At 40.3% G+C, this 17930-nt stretch overlaps 1 protein-coding gene across 1 annotated transcript in view; it reads left to right on the top strand.

The window, feature by feature from the left end:
• Nucleotides 1–12687: 12687 nt before the first annotated feature.
• LOC146639627 (chromodomain Y-like protein 2) overlaps nucleotides 12688–17930 on the top strand; it is a 50152-nt gene continuing 44909 nt past the window's right edge. Inside the window, exon 1 of the mRNA XM_085354078.1 lies at nucleotides 12688–12960. Coding sequence (XP_085210204.1) covers nucleotides 12937–12960 — 24 coding nt within the window. The 5' untranslated portion in view covers nucleotides 12688–12936. The remainder of the gene's footprint in view (nucleotides 12961–17930) is intronic.

Consider the following 17930-nt stretch of genomic DNA (forward strand, 5'->3'; position numbering starts at 1 on the left):
ATATTAGTCAGCTATTTTCAACTAAAAAAGCTTGTTTATATACGGGGTGGCTGTAGCTCAGGGCCCTGTTTCAGGAAGCCGGTTTAGTGGAAAAACTGAGTAAGTATACCCTGAGTTAACGAAAACTCTGGGTTTTCGGTTTCACAAAGCGAGTTCAGATGAAGCCTCAGTGAGTCACTATGACGACACACTCCGTGAAGCTAACCTGCCCCCTAGCAGGTTTACTACAACTAACCCTGACTGTCTCCGCCCCTTTGTCGGAAACCTGACTGTAGGAAGTGTCAGACATGGCGTGTCCCTTCCTTGAAGAGCCAGTAGATCGTGAAGCCCAAATTCTCCGCAGAGCTCTCCGCCGGGAGAGAGTGATCAGAGCGCGTTTGGACATTTTATCATTTCCTGATGATTTTCTGTGTGAACGTTACCGTTTTTCAGCACAATCTATAAGTTATTTGGATAACATCCTCAGGCCATATATTGCGCATGTGACACATCGCGGACATGCTCTCAGTTCATTACATATTATTTGTATTGCACTTCGGTTTTTTGCAAACGGGAGCTTTCTGTATAATATTGGTGACGCTGAGCACGTTTCCAAGGCTACCGTCTGTCGGGCAGTCAGGAATGTTACAGTTGCACTGAAACGTCTCCTGCACTCGTCTGTGGTGTTCCCCGGTCACAGACCCACAAGATTCATCAAAGCGGGATGCCACAAAATTGCAGGTATCAGGATGAACAAAACGTAATGTATGATGTGGTGATACTTGGACTACTACTTAAATTTTACATTTATTTTCAGGGTTCCCAGGCGTGATTGGCTGTACAGATGGCACTCACATTCCAATCATTGCTCCTCCAGTAAATGAAGGAGACTATGTGAACAGGAAGTCTTTCCACAGCATTAATGTACAGGTACATAGTTCCCTGTAGCATTTCAAACTAACAAATTATTTCATCATAGTAATGGATGCTAATTTGTGTTCTCTGCACTGTGAAGATCATATGTGATGCTGCCAACATTATCACAAATGTGGAAGCCAAGTGGCCAGGCTCTGTCCATGACTCACAAATATTCCGTGAATGTACACTGAGCACAAAATTTGGACATGGTGAGTTGAAAATACTTTAAAATATATAAAGACCAATTGCTTCAGGGACATTTGAACTGAAGTGTATCCTTCTGTCTTAGGAGAGTTCACTGGCTACTTGCTTGGTGATAGGGGGTATCCATGTTTACCCTATTTGCTTACCCCTTACCCTGACCCTGAACCGGGCCCACAGCAGCGATATAATCTGGCTAATTGCAGGACAAGAGCCAGAATTGAAATGACTATTGGAATGCTTAAGGCCCAGTTCCAGTGAAGACTCAGGGTCACCCCAGAAAGGGCATGTGACATTATTGTGGCATGTGTGATTCTTCACAACATTGCCACAATTAGAGGAGAACACTGTCCTTCTGAACCAAACATCAGCAGTGATCCAAACCATGAACATCCTGACCCTCCCACGGACATACAAGATGGAAGCGCAGTCAGAGACACCATATGTCACAATCATTTCTTTTGACCCATCACCTCAACATGTTGAAAGAAGAATAAACTGATTTTTTGTTCAACTGGCTTTATTGGTCGCCTGTGTTTCCTGTGCACAAAGTATTAAAAGATGTAAACCTCATAAAGTGTCTCTGTTGCTTCCTCCTCTGTAACAGCTGTCAATGTTTCTTCATTATTTTCCTGTAGTAAAGAAATAAACAACATTGCTGTTCTACTGTAAACTCATATAATCTGTGGAGTATTACTCACAACTGCATGTTGGTCTGGCTCAACAGGAGGCTGCACCAGATGCAGTACACCACCACCATCAACTGATAGAATATGAGGTTTATACAGGTCACTTATAACTTACAAGGGACCAAATGGCAATTAACAAACATACCAATCAGCTTACACTTCATTGTCATTATGCTCTCAAAGACAACCAAGACTGAGGGAAGGCAAAATCAGTAGGAAAATAACTTCACTACAAAATAATCCATTATGGTGAAGAGTTTATCAAATGAATGAGTAGCACTGCAAAGGTGACTGTGAAGAAAGGATGTATGCACATCATGTATTATTTTGAATTTACCCCTTATGTAGGCACTTGTGTCTTGCGGGGTTATTGACTCAGAGGATGTCCCCGCAGAGATGCCTTCAGCCACAGGGCGCCCACTGTTTTGGCTGAGGGCCAACTGCTCAGCCTCTGTGAGTGGTGGTGGTGGAGGACCCCCACCTGTTTTTCGGGCCTCCGCTTTTTTTCTGTTGGCTATAACGGGTCACATTTGAGCATACAGAGTAAGCAAATATGTACTTGTAATGTGCTCAGATAATTTCAATAAGTGCTTACAGAAAGAAAATTAATGTAGCCTCTAACTGCAATTGATTTACATGGGACAAACAGACCAAGCACTATGGCTCATAATACAATTACACCTTACCTGTTTGGACTATATTTTTATATTTCATTTTTACTTGCTGCCAGGAACGTTTGGGGCCTGTTGGGTTGCACCTGCGCTCACATCACGTCACAAAATAAAATGTATAAAATAAAAAATAAAATATAATAAAATAACGTGTTAAATGGGTGGAAATCCCTAGATCAATGTTTATATTAACACTCACGCATTGACTCTGTCGGCTATGTTTTGCCATGCATGCTCACTTTCTTTTGCAGCTGTGGCTGTGTTACTTTTTTCCGTGGAATTTGCATGTTATCGGCATATGCTGCCATCAGAATTTCGGCCTCAAGCGCTGTAAAATACATTGACCACGCCTTCTTTCCCTCCGTCTCCATGGTGACTCGCTTAATCTGTGCTCCGCTTATCAGGGCTTTATGTATCCTCGTCCGCGCGCTTCACTTGGGGTTAAAGCAACTCCGCGTTGACTGAACTACTTGTTATCAGCCTTTCTGAAACCGAATATTCCGAGTTGGACAGTTCGGGATTACTCAACCCTGCGTATCGTTTTTCACTCTGAGTTTTCCAAACCGGCTTCCTGAAACAGGGCCCAGGTGGTAGAGCAGGGCATCCATCGGAGTATAAATGTATGTGAATGTTAGATAGGGAACACTTGGAAACAGCCTAGAAAAAAGTGCTTGTCCAAATGGGTGTGAATGGGTGAATGAACAAGTTGTACATTTATACATATAGATAGAGTAGAAAAGCGCTATATAAGAACCAATCCATTTACCATCTAAACTGGCTAAAGGAGTTTGATAGAATTGTTTTTAAAAAATGAACTGCGACAAGGCAGCACGGTGGCACGGTGGTTAGCACTGTTGCCGCACAGCAAGAAGGTCCTGAGTTCAATTCCAACATCAGGCCGGGGTCTTTCTGTGTGGAGTTTGCATGTTCACCCCATGTTTGTGTGGGTTCCCTCTGGGTACTCCGGCTTCCTCCCACTGTCCAAAGACATGCAACTTGTGGGGATAGTTTAATTGGAAAATCCAAATTGCCATTACGTGTGAATGTGAGCGTGAATGGTTGTCTGTCCCTGTGTGTTAGCCCTGCGACAGACTGGTGACCTGTCCAGGGTGTATCCCGCCTCTCGCCCTATGACAGCTGGGATAGGCTCCAGTGCCCCCCGCGACCCTGAAAAGGATAAGCAGAAGCGAATGGATGGATGTAACTACAACAAGGATATGAGTGACAGCAATTTCAAGATAGTATAATGGTGCAGGATATTTTTTTCTGCATACAAGGCACGTTCTTGACCTAATCAAATCCAGTCACATTCATAAATGCTACACAGAAAGTCTTTGTATAAATACGTGTTTATTGGAACTGAAGCATGTTTAAGCCTCCACATACACTGGGGGACATTTAAAGGTGCCAGAGAAAACCCAGGAGCAAATTTTCAATGCAGTGTTGAAGCCGCAGTCAGTCAATTTGAATTAGTCAGAAACTGATTCAGTTCATGCGACTGCAAGTGTGCAGGATTCTGTTGTTATGGTCTTAATTGATTGTGGGTAATTATGAAATCAATAATGGATGTAACAAAGGAAGGGTTCAATGCTGGGAAATGGGTGCATTAAGCATTAACAATTTCTTGCACTTCCTAGAGAGAACAGTTTACCACTTGTGGTGGGGATAGGGTTCAACAATGTGGACTCTACAATTTGAGGGTGGATTGGACCCTCAAACATTTACATCACTCAAGATCTTTGTTTCATATGCTGTAAGTCTTCATGAAGTGGGATATTTAGTTATAAATAGGGTCAAATCCTAAACCTGTAAAAACATGACTTCTTGCTCTCTCTATGCAACTTGATTGAACTTGTCAGTGGATTATTTAAAATTAATCGCCTTTTTAAATAATTATTTATGCTTTAACCACCATTTTCCTTTCTCATTACATCCAGTAAGTATCTTCATATTGCTCTATTTGTTTCTCCTCAGCAGATTCAAATCCAATTTGGGGGAGAAGCAGACTGTGGGCCAAAGAGCAAGTAATTACTTTTTGGTGCAAGTGCCCTCCTTTGGAAATTTAGCAAACACATTACATTTTGGCTGACAACTGCTTAACCACAAGGCTATTTGGTCCAAAGCTGGATGAGTAAGCATGAGATAACTGTTCAAGAGGCAAAGCCCTTTAGCAGCAATATTAATTCCCTGCACAAGAAAGCCCAACAGCGTCTCTTCTTTCTGAGAAGACTGAGAAAGGCCCGGCTTCCACCACCGATCCTGACCACCTTCTATAGAGGAACTATTGAGAGCATCCTGAGCGGCTGCATCACTGTCTGGTTTGGGAGCTGTGCCATATCAGACCGCAAGACCCTACAGCGGATAGTGGGAACAGCAGAGAAGATCATCGGGGTCTCTCTACCCTCTATTGAGGACATCTACACCACACGCTGCATTCGCAAAGCCACCAGCATTGTGGCTGATCGGACACACCCCTCTCACACACTCTTTACACTCCTGCCATCTGGAAAAAGGTACCGAAGCATTCGGGCACGCACATCCAGACTGTGCAACAGCTTTTTTCCACAAGCCATCCGTCTCCTCAGCAAAAAGGGACTGACTGATAAACACGCACACACACACATACACTAACATTATCACTCAGCTTAACTCAAATACCTCAAAACATTGAGACTGGACTGACTAACCAACACAAAGCGCAAACACACTGACCTACACCACCAAACCATCGCACACACCAACCTGTAAATGCTCTTTTGCACAATATTATTACTAGATATATTATATATTATTATTATTTTTGCACTAACTTGTCTTGTAGCACCTTGGTTCCTGGAGGAACGTTGTTTCGCCTCACTGTGTATTTTTAAACTGTATATGGTTGAAGTGACAATAAAGTTGAACTTGAACTTGAACTTCTGAATATTGCTCATTGGAAGTAAAAGAGGAAGTTGGGTGATGAACTGTAGAATCACAAAGTTGGCAGAGGGAGTAGGATGGGATGGATGCCACTGGAAGCAGCTGTTCAATTCCTGACAGTCAATTTTTGTCTTCTTTTCATCATTCCCATGAAAGTTTAAACCAAAACCACATGGTTAACTGACCGTAACTAAATACATGTACAATAACACAATGGAACGGTTTTGTCTAAACTCTCCCAAATCAGCTATATATAAGCAAACCTTGACAACAGCAAGGTTTTGGAAGACTTCAGGCCTCCCAGACTGTGTGGACAGTTGGCATATTTTCTCCGTTCAATCTGGATGCATGATATAAAAGCAGACATGTTCATAAAAATATTGCTAGTATGTCTTGTCTTGTAGTTATCATGACACTCAGGACCAGGAGAAATGTTAACTTTCAACAACGTAGTAAATGTTGCAAAAACAGTAAGAAATGACATGCCCAAAGATGTTAATTTATTACTTTTACCTTTTCTTATAGGTGTTTCTTATAAGTCACAATAGAGAGCATGAAATAGCTGGATTGTATAAAGGTTTTTAATAAATGGCCTGCATTTGTATAGCGCTTTACTCAGTCACTAAGAAACCCAAAGCGCTTTACACTACATTCAGTCATTCACCCATTCACACACACATTCACACACTGGTGATGGCAAGCTACATTGTAGCCACAGCTGGGGCCTGGGGCGCACTGACAGAGGCGAGGCTGCAGGACACTGGCGCCACAGGGCCCTCTGATCACCACCAGATAGCCATAAACTCAGAAGATTTTAATTTATACCTTTTGTCATATATTTGGGCATTTAAATAGACAATATAAAAAGTTGCAGCTAATGTGCTTTTAGCCATGCTTTAATCTTTACTGTGTGTCAGAGTTTGTAAACTGAAGGGCCCATAGGCAACATTTTTAATTTTAACAAGCCTTTTTTTAGTTGAATGTAAAATTCAAAAACTAGGTCTAAATCTAAAAGGAAATCCAAATCCAGACATCAAAGAGAAATATCATGGACACTTTGACAAAGACTAAGAGGAAGAAGGGGCCTATTTATACACAGAAGGTAATGAGCAAAACGGAGACAGGTGGGGAAAATGGGACAGAGGTCCAGAAAATCATAAGGGGAAGAAGTAAAACTCAAGCCCAGACACAGGAGACAGCAGTTTTGAAAATAATACAGGAAATTAACCCAAGCAAACTCAGAGACAAGTATAATGTTGCTGCCTGAGTTGGACTCAGCGACTCGGGAGACTGAGGAGACTTTTTATTAGATTTTTATAGCTTTTATTGCATTAAGTTCACTGGAAAAAGTAAGCGGACACAACTCTACATGAGAATGAAAGATCTAGAGAGAAACAGACTATAGAGAAGAGAGAGAAAAAGAGAGACAAACACCCCAAGCCATTCAGGACCATAACAACAAGATGACTCACACTGAACGTTAAACATGGGAACAGAGGGAGGCTGGAATACTAATGAACAAAGCAGGAACTAAGAAAAAATTAAAAAATACATACAACAACACACAAATCTAAACTATAAATAATAAATATAAATAACTATAAATATAAAACTGAGATGTATTTAATCAAGGATACAAAACTCAAAACAAATACAATTCTGAGAAACACAATTTCTTTATAATAAATTAATTAATTAATGGTAATGTCGCGATCATTGGTGATGTGAACATTGAACATTACAATAATATAGTAATATGGAGAGTGCTGATTTTTCAAATTTATATCTAAGATGTATGATGTTACATTTGTCATTCACTGTGCTCCAAATGTCTTGTCATTGGATGAAAAAACTCTGTTGGACTGTGTATTGTGGCGAGCTCAGACAAGGGGGAGACAGAGGTGTTGTTTGGTCTTGCTTCCCCGTATTGCCAGGGAGCACAGCTGTTTATTTTCAACAGAAAAACACCGCCGCTAACCCAACTGCTCAGCGTAGCTCTAGCATAACAACAACAAAAAAGGGCGCTCTCTCACCCAAAAAACCCCCACACAGTCGCAGAGAGAGCGCGTCACATGGTAACCAGAGCAACATAACGCTACCACCTGAAACAACAGAACACAGTTGTTAAACACAAAAGTATGATCAATAGTAAAATGTGTGATGGCTTTTTCCACAGCTTGCCATTCACAACTGGTGCAAAGAATACAGTTACAGACTTAGTTCTAGTGATAGAGGAAAGAGCACCTTTCTGATGAAAAAAGAAGGCACTAGTTCTCCTGTTTTTGGAATTGTAAAGCACTTTGTGTGCCTTGAAAAGCGCTATATAAATCCATTATTATTATTATTAAACTAGTTTTCAGCTAACAGCTGAAAACCCTGTATATCTCACCATGTTATTCTGTATCTCCTTAAAAGAATCTAAGAAAAAATGACAAGGTCATCCCTGGCAATATACAAAGAAAGACCACCTAGTTTTTTGACAAATCACCTTCATATGGTTAAAAACTATATTCTATATTAGTCTCATAGTCCAGTTGGCAGGATAATCCTCAAAGAGATATTGGTTTAAAATTTATCTCAGCATGCTGTGCTGTGTGTCAACAAAAAAAGAAAGAAAAACAAAGTGGAAAACAGAAGAAGAAATGACAGGTCTTATTGTACAAAATGTTTATGGAAAACTCCAAAGAATCAACACAGTCTATTTTAGAGGCATGGAGGAATGATTTGCAAATGGATGTATCTGATGATAACTGGTATAAATCGTGCTTCTTGGCCCAGAATCAGACAATCTAAACTATTTCAATATAAATGGTGCACAAGACAGTATATTACCCCCTCAAAATTGCATCATTTTATCCCAAACATCCCCGACACCTGTACTAAGTGTGGAGTGGATAGGGGCCCTTTGTTTTATTGCATATGGGAGTGCTCACATGTGAAAGTGTTTTGGGAAAAGGTAATAAATTTGTTAAGCCAAATCATTGGTGATGTGATTCCACTTGATCCCAAACTATGTATTTTAAATGTATACCCGAATAATTTTGTACCTGCTGCAAACATTAGAGCTCTGTTAACGATCGAACTTTTGGAAGCCAAGTGATGTATTGCTAAGTGCTGGAAAGATTAAAAAATATGTGGACGATCTCATTGGCTCAATGGACATATATGCTAACACTGGGGGAAATAACTTGTGCATTAAGAAACAAACTGGACAAGTTTGGAGGTTTTGGGCCATATGGTCAAGATTCTACAACTTGAAAACTTTAAAACTTGTTAAAACCAATAAATAAATGAGTAAAAGAAAGAAAGAAAGAAAGAAAGAAAGAAAGAAAGAAAGAAATGAGAAAAAAGGCAGATCTAAAAAGTATCTATTCCAGATGAACAGTTTCTAAAAGTCATGTCCTTAAGAAATAGTTGGGAAAAATCCTACAAAGACCTAAAAAAGGACATGTGAAATGCAGCTGGCCTTTCGTTGATTCAGCTACTGTTTACTGAAACCTCACCAGAAATGGCCTCGGTGAAAGGGTGACTGTCAACAAGCCATTCTTAACTATGGAAAATGAGGAGAAAAAGCTATGATATGCCAAATTAGAAGACAAGAACTGGACTGAAAATTTGTGACAATGGATGATAAGGACTGATTAATCCACATTTTATTTTTTTATTTCAAGTCATTATCTTTATGATTTTCCTCATGCTGTGCATTTTCCATTACTATACCTCTCTGACCTGTCTTCCCCATGTGATGTTTGTGTAATGAATGTATGGTAGGAAGGGTGAGATGGCGCTGGCAAGGCTGGCACCCCTAACCCAATTTCCCTCCAGATGAATAAAGTATTATCAATCAATCAATCAATCAAACAATCAATCAATCAATCAATCTTTAGAGGAGTTCAGTAGAGTGTCTACAGCCATATTTAAAACATGATAGAGGTTCTGCTATGATTTGAGGTTGCATTTCAGTTAGTGTTGCAGATCTTATCAAAAATGGAGTAGCATCACAGTTTAAATCATTGAGCTATACTGTCTAAAATGTGTCTGACTGGCTTGATTTGTTAGCATGACAGTGATCCCAAACACACTGCCAATGCAATAAAAGTAAACCTGAATAGTAAAACACACAATGACTGGAACACTATCAGTCATGAGCCCAGACCTCAACATTATTTTTCAATACCATCTGGACACTGTCTGATTGGCAGCGGCTTCATTTTTCAGCATTACAGTGATCCCGAAGCCAGTGCCAAAGCAGTAAAAGCAAACCTGAATAGAACAAAAACACAATGGAACACTACGAGTCATGGATTGGCCTCCCCAGAGCCTGGACCTCAACATTAAAACACTGTGGGATCATCTTGAGAGAGAACAAAAAGCAACCAACATCCATAGAAGAGTTTTGAATGCCTGTCAAGAAGCCTGGAGAGTTATTTCTGAAGGTTACTTAAATAAATTATTAGAAATCTTGCCTAAGAAATCTCAGACTTTTAAGCTTGTTAGAGTTGCACACACTCTGTTTATGCCTTACATACTGTAGTTCCACAAGTGTTTGCACAAGTTTTTCCATAAGTCACTGCATTCATTTCCCTTGCAAAGTATTTGGAAATGAGGGTGGGTTAAGAGTTTTGCACAGTAGTGTAAATGATCTGAAGCTAACACTTCAGCTAATCCCAGTACAACCCAACTGTTAGTAATTTCTCACTATTTTAAGGGATTTTTTTGGCCAGCCACCAAGAAACATGAGCAGATCGTCAATGCTACGGAGATGAAGGTGCTCAGGTGGGCTTAACCCGCCTGGATCATGTGACGAATGAAGGAGTTGCCCCAATGAAAAGAAAATGAGGGAAGCGCGCCTAGAGTGGTATGGACGTGCGCAGAAAATACAGTGTCAAGAACAGCCCTCCAACTCGACACTGGAGGCCGCTCACCTCAAGGAAGACTGAAAAAGCAGTGGATGGACGTCATCATTGAAGACATGCGCTCAGTGGATCTCACCCCAGAGGACACCCAAGACCAACCCAAATGGAGAAGACAGAGCCACGCAGCGTACTCTGTGCTGGGAAGATGCTAAGAAGAGAGTAAGGTGTTTTTTTATTAGTAAAGAAGACAGTTCTTTTCTATCTTTTTTTAAATTGTTTGTTTGTTTGTTTGTTTGTTTGATTGATTGATTGATTGATTGATTGATTGATTGATTGATTGATTGATTGATTGATTGATTGATTGATTGATTGATTGTACTGTTTCATTTTAACTTAAAATGTGACGATATCTTCATATACCACTTGGTATCAAACTCTAAATACACAAAAAGTGATGATATTTGTTTTTCCTGAATATACGCATTAAATAAATACATCCCTACAGAATATTTGTATTCTGTAGCGCAAGTGGAAAACTGTTATATGTAGCAAGGCAAAAACAAATAATCCTGTTCATAATCTCATATCATATTGTGAGCTACTGAAGGCCTATAAGCATAACTGCAACAAAGTAAAATTCTGGTATTATCATAAAGATGTTTAGTGCAGTAATTGCTTATGTATGTATGTTATACAAGAAATTAAGGACAAAATATGGGGGCAAATTGCATCTCTGTTACATTGAGATGGTCTTCTTAGTGTTTTGAACAAATATGTTAAAATTTTAGTATTCGCTTTTATACGCAGATATTTTTGCTTTGTAGCACACATAGGAGGGGTTATTATCCAAATCTTGCGTTGCCTTTTATATGGCTTCTGAGACCTATAGCTTTTTAGACTATGTGTTATTCAACGTTTACACAGAGGTAATGAGCATGTGCAAATGTGTATGTGATCAGTGTTTTAAAATGTCTGGCCTGTCATTGTCCTGTAAAATCACTTAATGCAGTGACTGTGTAGAAACACTGAAATATTTTGAAATATATTGGGAAGCGACAAGTGCAAAGATTGCAAAAGGACTGTCACGATACCTAAGAGTATTTGTATTCAGTGTGTATCCTAAAGATTAAAGTTATAACAGAAATGAACAAACGTTTATAAACCTCAGTTTTGTAACTGCCAAGAGGGTAACGGCATTATTTGGAAGGAAAACTTAGAAATCAGCTGCTTCACACTGGATAACACATGCAATATCAAACATTTTACTAGAAAGAATGAAATACATTTAAAGACAAACAAAAACATCTGAAATGGTCTGAGGGCCCCAACTTCAAAGATCTGGATCTGACGCAAAGTCAGACAGAATAACTGTTTAAACCATGCAGTGTTTGGATTATTCTTTCTTTTGAACTAATACAAATAATATTTTTATGCTAATTTTCATTTCTTTATTTTCATGTACTTGCATGAATTTCACTAGAAGAGTGTGGATTCCTATTTTTCAGTTGACAGGAGCAATTTGTTGTTCATTTGCTCTTTTTTATTTACAGCTTATTTTCAGATTTGTTTCAATCCATAAAATATTGTTGAAAACAGTTTCAAGTGATACAACTCTAGATTAATTTTCATATAATGACTGAAAACTTTTTCAGTATTTTAGGTTGTAGTTTTGGTGTCCTAGAGAAGGAAAATTACTCAAATTCTCCTGTTTGTAGTGGGTGTCTTTTTTAAGGTCTTTAGCAGCATTTTCACATTTGCTCTAAGGTAGAGCGGATATGAAAATGCTGCAAAAGCATTCATACTCTAAGGTTTTCATACTCTAAGGTAATTCATCCAAGGTTCTGCGAAAGATGTTGTGATCAAGACCTGGTCTGTGCCAAACAACCAGTTATTCTTCAGATTTTAGATAGGGGTTCCTACCCGGCTGTCATGGGACGAAAGATGGCCACACCCTGGACAGGTTGCTAGTCTGTGGAGGGCAAACACAGAGAGACAAACAGCCATTCACGGCTCTGTGGCCAGTTTAGAAGTGCCAGACTCAGAAGGAAGCTGGGTGACCCAGAGAGAACCCATCAGAACCCCTGGAAACAGGGCAAAACAAACCTTTTGTTTTTAATCGTTTTTAATTTATTAATAAATAAATAAATATTTTAAAGATATTTGATGCTGATGCAAAGTTCAGTAAGAAGGTCTACCAACATCAGTAGCTAGTGATGAATCATTACAAATAGTTCCGCTTAACTTGTTCTAGATATTTCCCGGTGAATACAAATAAGGTAGGTCAGATCTTTCTATGACGCCACAGTGGACAGGTAAAGGGGATCATAGAAAGGGATCTGACCCAGCTGGTGTGTGTAAACACAACGCGTATAACGTCTCCCGCTGAGTGGATTGCAACAGAGCTCAGATGAGCTGGGCGCATGCAGACCATCAGGCTACATTCTTAGTCCGGGACTAATTTTTAGTCCTGTACTTCGGTATATGTAAACAGCACCGCCCCGATGGTTGCTTGTTTTAAGCGTGGAACGATCCGCCGGGCTCGATTGACACTGTCTGATCTGCTGCTGCGGATTGCTCAGAATAACAAGGCTGCTCGCTAATTCCCGTCTATCGGGGCTTTCGCCGAAACACCGAGAGAGTAGGGTCCAAAAAAAGCCAACAAGGCAGGCAAGAACGCCGCGCCGCCGCTGTCTGCACCCAAGAATGGCTTCAGGAGACCTTTACGAGGTAGGATAAAAACATGTCTACGGAAAATCCTCTGTAATATTGACGAATAATGGAATTAGGAAGTAAAGGGAAGGGCGTCGCGTATGCAAAAAGCGGTGTCCTAAGCCCTTTAACAGGCGAAACTAACCCGTTTTCAAGCTTGGCAAAGACGAGATTGCCTAATTTAAGCTTATACTTTATGTCGCTTTTGATATACTTTGTCATAATTCTTCACGACTGTAGTAAATGGATAAGATGTAATTTACGGGCTGAACTCCTCAGTCTGTCGCCGAGTTGAAAGTCGTGGTAAAGTGACAGCAGCGCTGAGCGAACGGGCATGGTGAATAGCTACAGACGGAGTGATGGTTCTGAAGGTGCACATACGTGCCAAAAGATATTTTGTCATCACAGCCTCGACAGCGGCGTTAGTGTCACAGGCTGTTTGGCAGACAGAATCAGACATCGGTTTATTTTTGTCAAACGGCGTACGCAACTCGGTGCGAGCTTCTTTCATGGTTGATGCGTGATTTTTGTGAAATTTTGACTCTCGTAGTTATGGGCTTAAAAGTTGCCCGAATGGGTGACAGGAAGGTCACGCTGCCCCCGTGCGCAACATCACTCTGGGAGTGTGTGGGGGCCCGGCGAGGGGGGCGTTCAGAAATTGCACAAAGGCTGGCTCCCTCATCAGTTTTGTCAAATCTGACACATGCTGTCATTAGCTTTTGTCACTCTGGTGTGGTGTCTCGTGTTTGAGCTTATGGTAGAGACACAGATGGGTCTCCCAAGGACAAACAAGTGTACTTATTTAAAGTAATGTACAAAGTTTAAACATGTCACAAAGTCCATCTGAGGAAAAGCTTGGGCATCCACTGAGTGTTTTTAAGTAGATAACATTATCAGCTCACAACACTGCCAAATAATGCATGATGAGTGAAGCTGGATGTCAGCTAAAATACAATAGACTGAATAAGTGAGTGGCATTTATTGCATTTTCCCAAATAGTTAGAACCACTGACTTTAATATTCCGTAAATGAGTGCTCTTTGTCTCAGAAACACATTAAAACTAAAGTAAGATAACACAAGGTTGCCAAAAAGAGAACACATTGGGTTACGTTTTACACTTGATCGTTACACCACCACCCCTCCACTCTCTTACTACTGCCACTATTATTTAGTTTGTTTAAAAAAAAATATTTACTTAATTGCTCCATTTTAGCATAAAGTTTGGCCTCCTCTACCGAAAAATCCAAGGTCCACTACTGACGATGTGTCCCAAATTGTAAAAATTTAGATCAGATCTCTAATCCCTAAACCTAACCAGGGAAAATGGCAGGCTAGCTTGGGTAAAAGAACGAAAGTTGAGGCTCACAAAGATGTGTGCTGCTAAAGTTTCTGGGCTGCTTTCCTCATAAGCTATCCCTCAAGATTTTCTCCATTAAAAGCAATGCATTGTCCAGGATTGTAACATCTAGTGCTTTACTGAATCATTACATTGGTGTCATGCATTCATGAACTACCACTGAGCTATGAAAGCTACTTTCAAGACATTATGCAGTAATTACTGTTGATGTGTGGGGAAAATCCGTCAGCATGCTGTTCACTTGTAACTGTGTGAGTGTACCCTTACACAGGTGAAGTTATTCTGAGCAATCATGTACTTTTGTTTTGAAGTTTGACTCTTGACACCTCTTCTTGTTCTAAGCGGGCTGTTGCCTTTATGTGAAACCTGCCTCATGTGGCAGCCTGTACTATAAACCTCAAGACTGATCAGTTTTGTATAGAGCTGAAATGACTGCTCATTGCTGAGCAGGTTTTGCTAACAATAATCTGTCTTTGAGTCATTTCTCTGCTAAAATGACTACAGCTGCATCTGATGCCACAGTTGCCAACTGCCACAGTTAAACTGTATTTAACTGGAGAAGCTGACCAGTGTTTACCTGTGCTGCATACCTTTTAGTTTAAAAATGACCATGGAAAAGGGTTGTTTGACATTGCTGCAAGAGTTAATTAACTCTTGCAAATTTAATTCAGTAATAAGTTTTGCGGCCTGTTACCTGATCCATGATAAATTAAACATGATAAATTGAATGTCAGTTCCTCTCGCACTCAGTTCCTTCTTCCATTGTACTTGGAGCTTGGTACCCAATCTCGGGTGGGAGTGATGATATCTACCCCCTGACCTGTCGTCCTGGCTCCACCTTGCCGTAGCATGTGTGTTGTATTTCGTCAACCTCTAGCTGTGAGAGCAGTCCCTTCTTCCGAATGTTGTTTCACCGTCAGTAGTGGGTATCGAAGATTCCATAGGTCCCTCATCCTATTTATGTAACCCGTCCGCTGGGGTTACTTGCGTAGTAGCATTCCAACAGCGCCCTATTTTCGTCTCTTGTCCTCTGATGGCTTCTCGTTCCAGTAGCCCACTTCTTATCAGGGAGCCCTGGTTCCTTAGTACCTGACGAGGACCTTGTTAATGCGGGCAACGTCCGAGCCAGTATGGCTTCATATTTATCTGTTTTGCTCATGTCTGCGATGGGCTTGGTTAGCATAGTGGGTCTAGCCTAGGACCCTTACTGGATACACACAACCCAGTTGGGAATCGAACTTGCGACTCCCGCTCTTACCACTACGCTATCTAGCTGCTTAATGGTAATAACAAGATCTGGGCTATCAACACCTAGGCCCTGCCTGTGATCAGGTACCCTGCTGGGATAATAAGCTGGCCAAAGGATGAGATGGAAGCCACAGACATCAAGACCAGGAAGCTCCTGACCATGCATCAAGGGTTTCACTCCAAGTCCAGCACCCTGAGGCTGTCTGCTAAGGGGAAGGAAGGAGGCCGGGGACTGGTGCGCGTCAGTACCACAGTCCAGGATGAGACCACAAACATCTATGACTACATGAGGAAGATGGCCCCAACCGACCACATGCTCAGTGAATACCTCAGGCAGCAGAAATCCAAGAAAGAGGAGGAACCATCATGGAAGGAAAAACCCCTGCACGGTATGTACCACCGGCAGATAGAGGAAGTGGCTGACATCCAGAAGTCCTACCTGTGGCTGGACCAGGCTGGACTGAAAGACAGCACAGAGGCACTAATCACAGCAGCACAGGAACAAGCTCTGAGCACAAGATCCATAGAGGCTGTGTAATCCAGCACATAACAGCAGGATGCAAGATGCTAGCAGGCAGGGCATACATGGAACACCATAACGAAGTGGTGGGCATAGTATACAGAAACATCTGTGCAGAGTAGGGCTGTTCGATATAACGATGTATATCGGATGATGATATAAAAACGTCTATCGTTTCATTTTATGCTATCGTTTGTTTCGTGGTGTCGCAAAATAAACTGTTTACAGCAATATTTTTTCATCCTTTTGATGGTCACTGTAGTGGCTACATTAATTTCTCCTTTCTCTTATATTTAATATAACCACACTACTGACGGACAAGCACCTGTTTTATGCGTTGTGGTTAGCAACAACGACGGTAACACCATCGCGTGTCCGCTTGTTTATGTTTCACATAAACCTTTCACAATAAAGCTCAAGATCCTGTTGAGACTTTTCAAAATAAACTGAATCACGTGAAAGAGCAGATTATTTACGGAGAGTAGTAGAAGTAGTAGTAGAGGTAAAAAAGAGCTGCCAGGTGCGAAAAAATAAACCTTAGACTCAAACGTTAGAACAGGCTTTTCCCCGCAGCACGCCGTGTAATAAATACTCACAAAGAAAACGGCGGCCTTTACAACTTATGTCTAAAAATGTATAGTTTCATGCATCAGTTAAAACACTCGACTCCAGGTACACTACGCGCAGCTGGAAACACTTCCCGCAAGTCGAGCTGCCCGAGATTCACATAATTTACAGAAAATGTTACATTTTTGTGATTTATATCGTTATCGGGACGATAGAATTCTTATATCGGGATATGAGATTTTGGTCATATCGCACAGCCCTAGTGCAGCCTGGAAGCTAGTGGAAATGGTGGATGGAAAAAAACAAAGGGGACACCCCTCCCCATAATACAAATGATTATTATTAACTGAAATGACAAAAGTGGCACACTTATGGAAGATTTTAGGGTAGAGTCACACGTGCATCTAAGGGTTAAGAAAACCTCTTCAAAACATCTAGCCCATTTAAGAACACTGTCAAGTAGGTAGGTGTATGATTGTCATAGTCTACAATCAAGAGGATCTTTCATGAATTTAAAGAGGGTTTACAACAAGATGCAAAGCATTGATTACATTCAAGAACAAGAAGGCCAGATAAGGCTTGGCCAGAAAACATCTTAAAGAGCCTGCACAGTTCTGTAAAAGCAATCTTTCAACAGATGAAACCAAGATTGATTTTTTTTTTTTAATTCATATTTTTATTAAGGTTTCAAAAGCAGGCATTCACAGTATGTACATCATGTAAGCATTCTTCATACTTAGGTTATCTGCCTTAAATACTGAAATAGTATTTTAATTTACATCCAAGTCATAAGGGAAGAATACTTACAACGATAGAAGTAATTGAAACCATCACATAATCTGAAAATCAAAAAACAAAAAACAAAACTAACAAACCTAAGAAAAGAGAAAAAAAAAAAAAAAAAAAAAACAAAACAAAAAAAAGAAACAAAAAACAAAAAAACAAAAAACAAAAACAAAAAAACCCCCCAAAAAAAAACACGGATGTGTTGGTATGGGGTGATCCTATAAATATATATACATACATCATAATTATTGGTTTGTAATAGTAAAATCTGGCCTATGAGGCGTGATATATTTAACCCAGTTTTCCCAATATGATGTAAATTTCTCCAGCTTGTGGTTAACAGAAGCTGTTATCTTTTCCATGTTATAAATTTCCATTGTGATTTCCATCCATGTACTTATGTTTGGGCTCTCTGGGGATAACCATTTTCTGGTGATATTCTTTTTACAGGCCACCAATAAAATATTTATTAAATGTTTATCATATTTAGGCCATTCCTGAGGTATATA

Source organism: Diplotaxodon limnothrissa, linkage group LG1, assembly GCF_057381915.1.
Source record: "Diplotaxodon limnothrissa isolate DT_005_m linkage group LG1, D_limnothrissa_male_GT1.1, whole genome shotgun sequence".
NCBI classification, from domain to species: Eukaryota; Metazoa; Chordata; class Actinopteri; order Cichliformes; family Cichlidae; genus Diplotaxodon; species Diplotaxodon limnothrissa.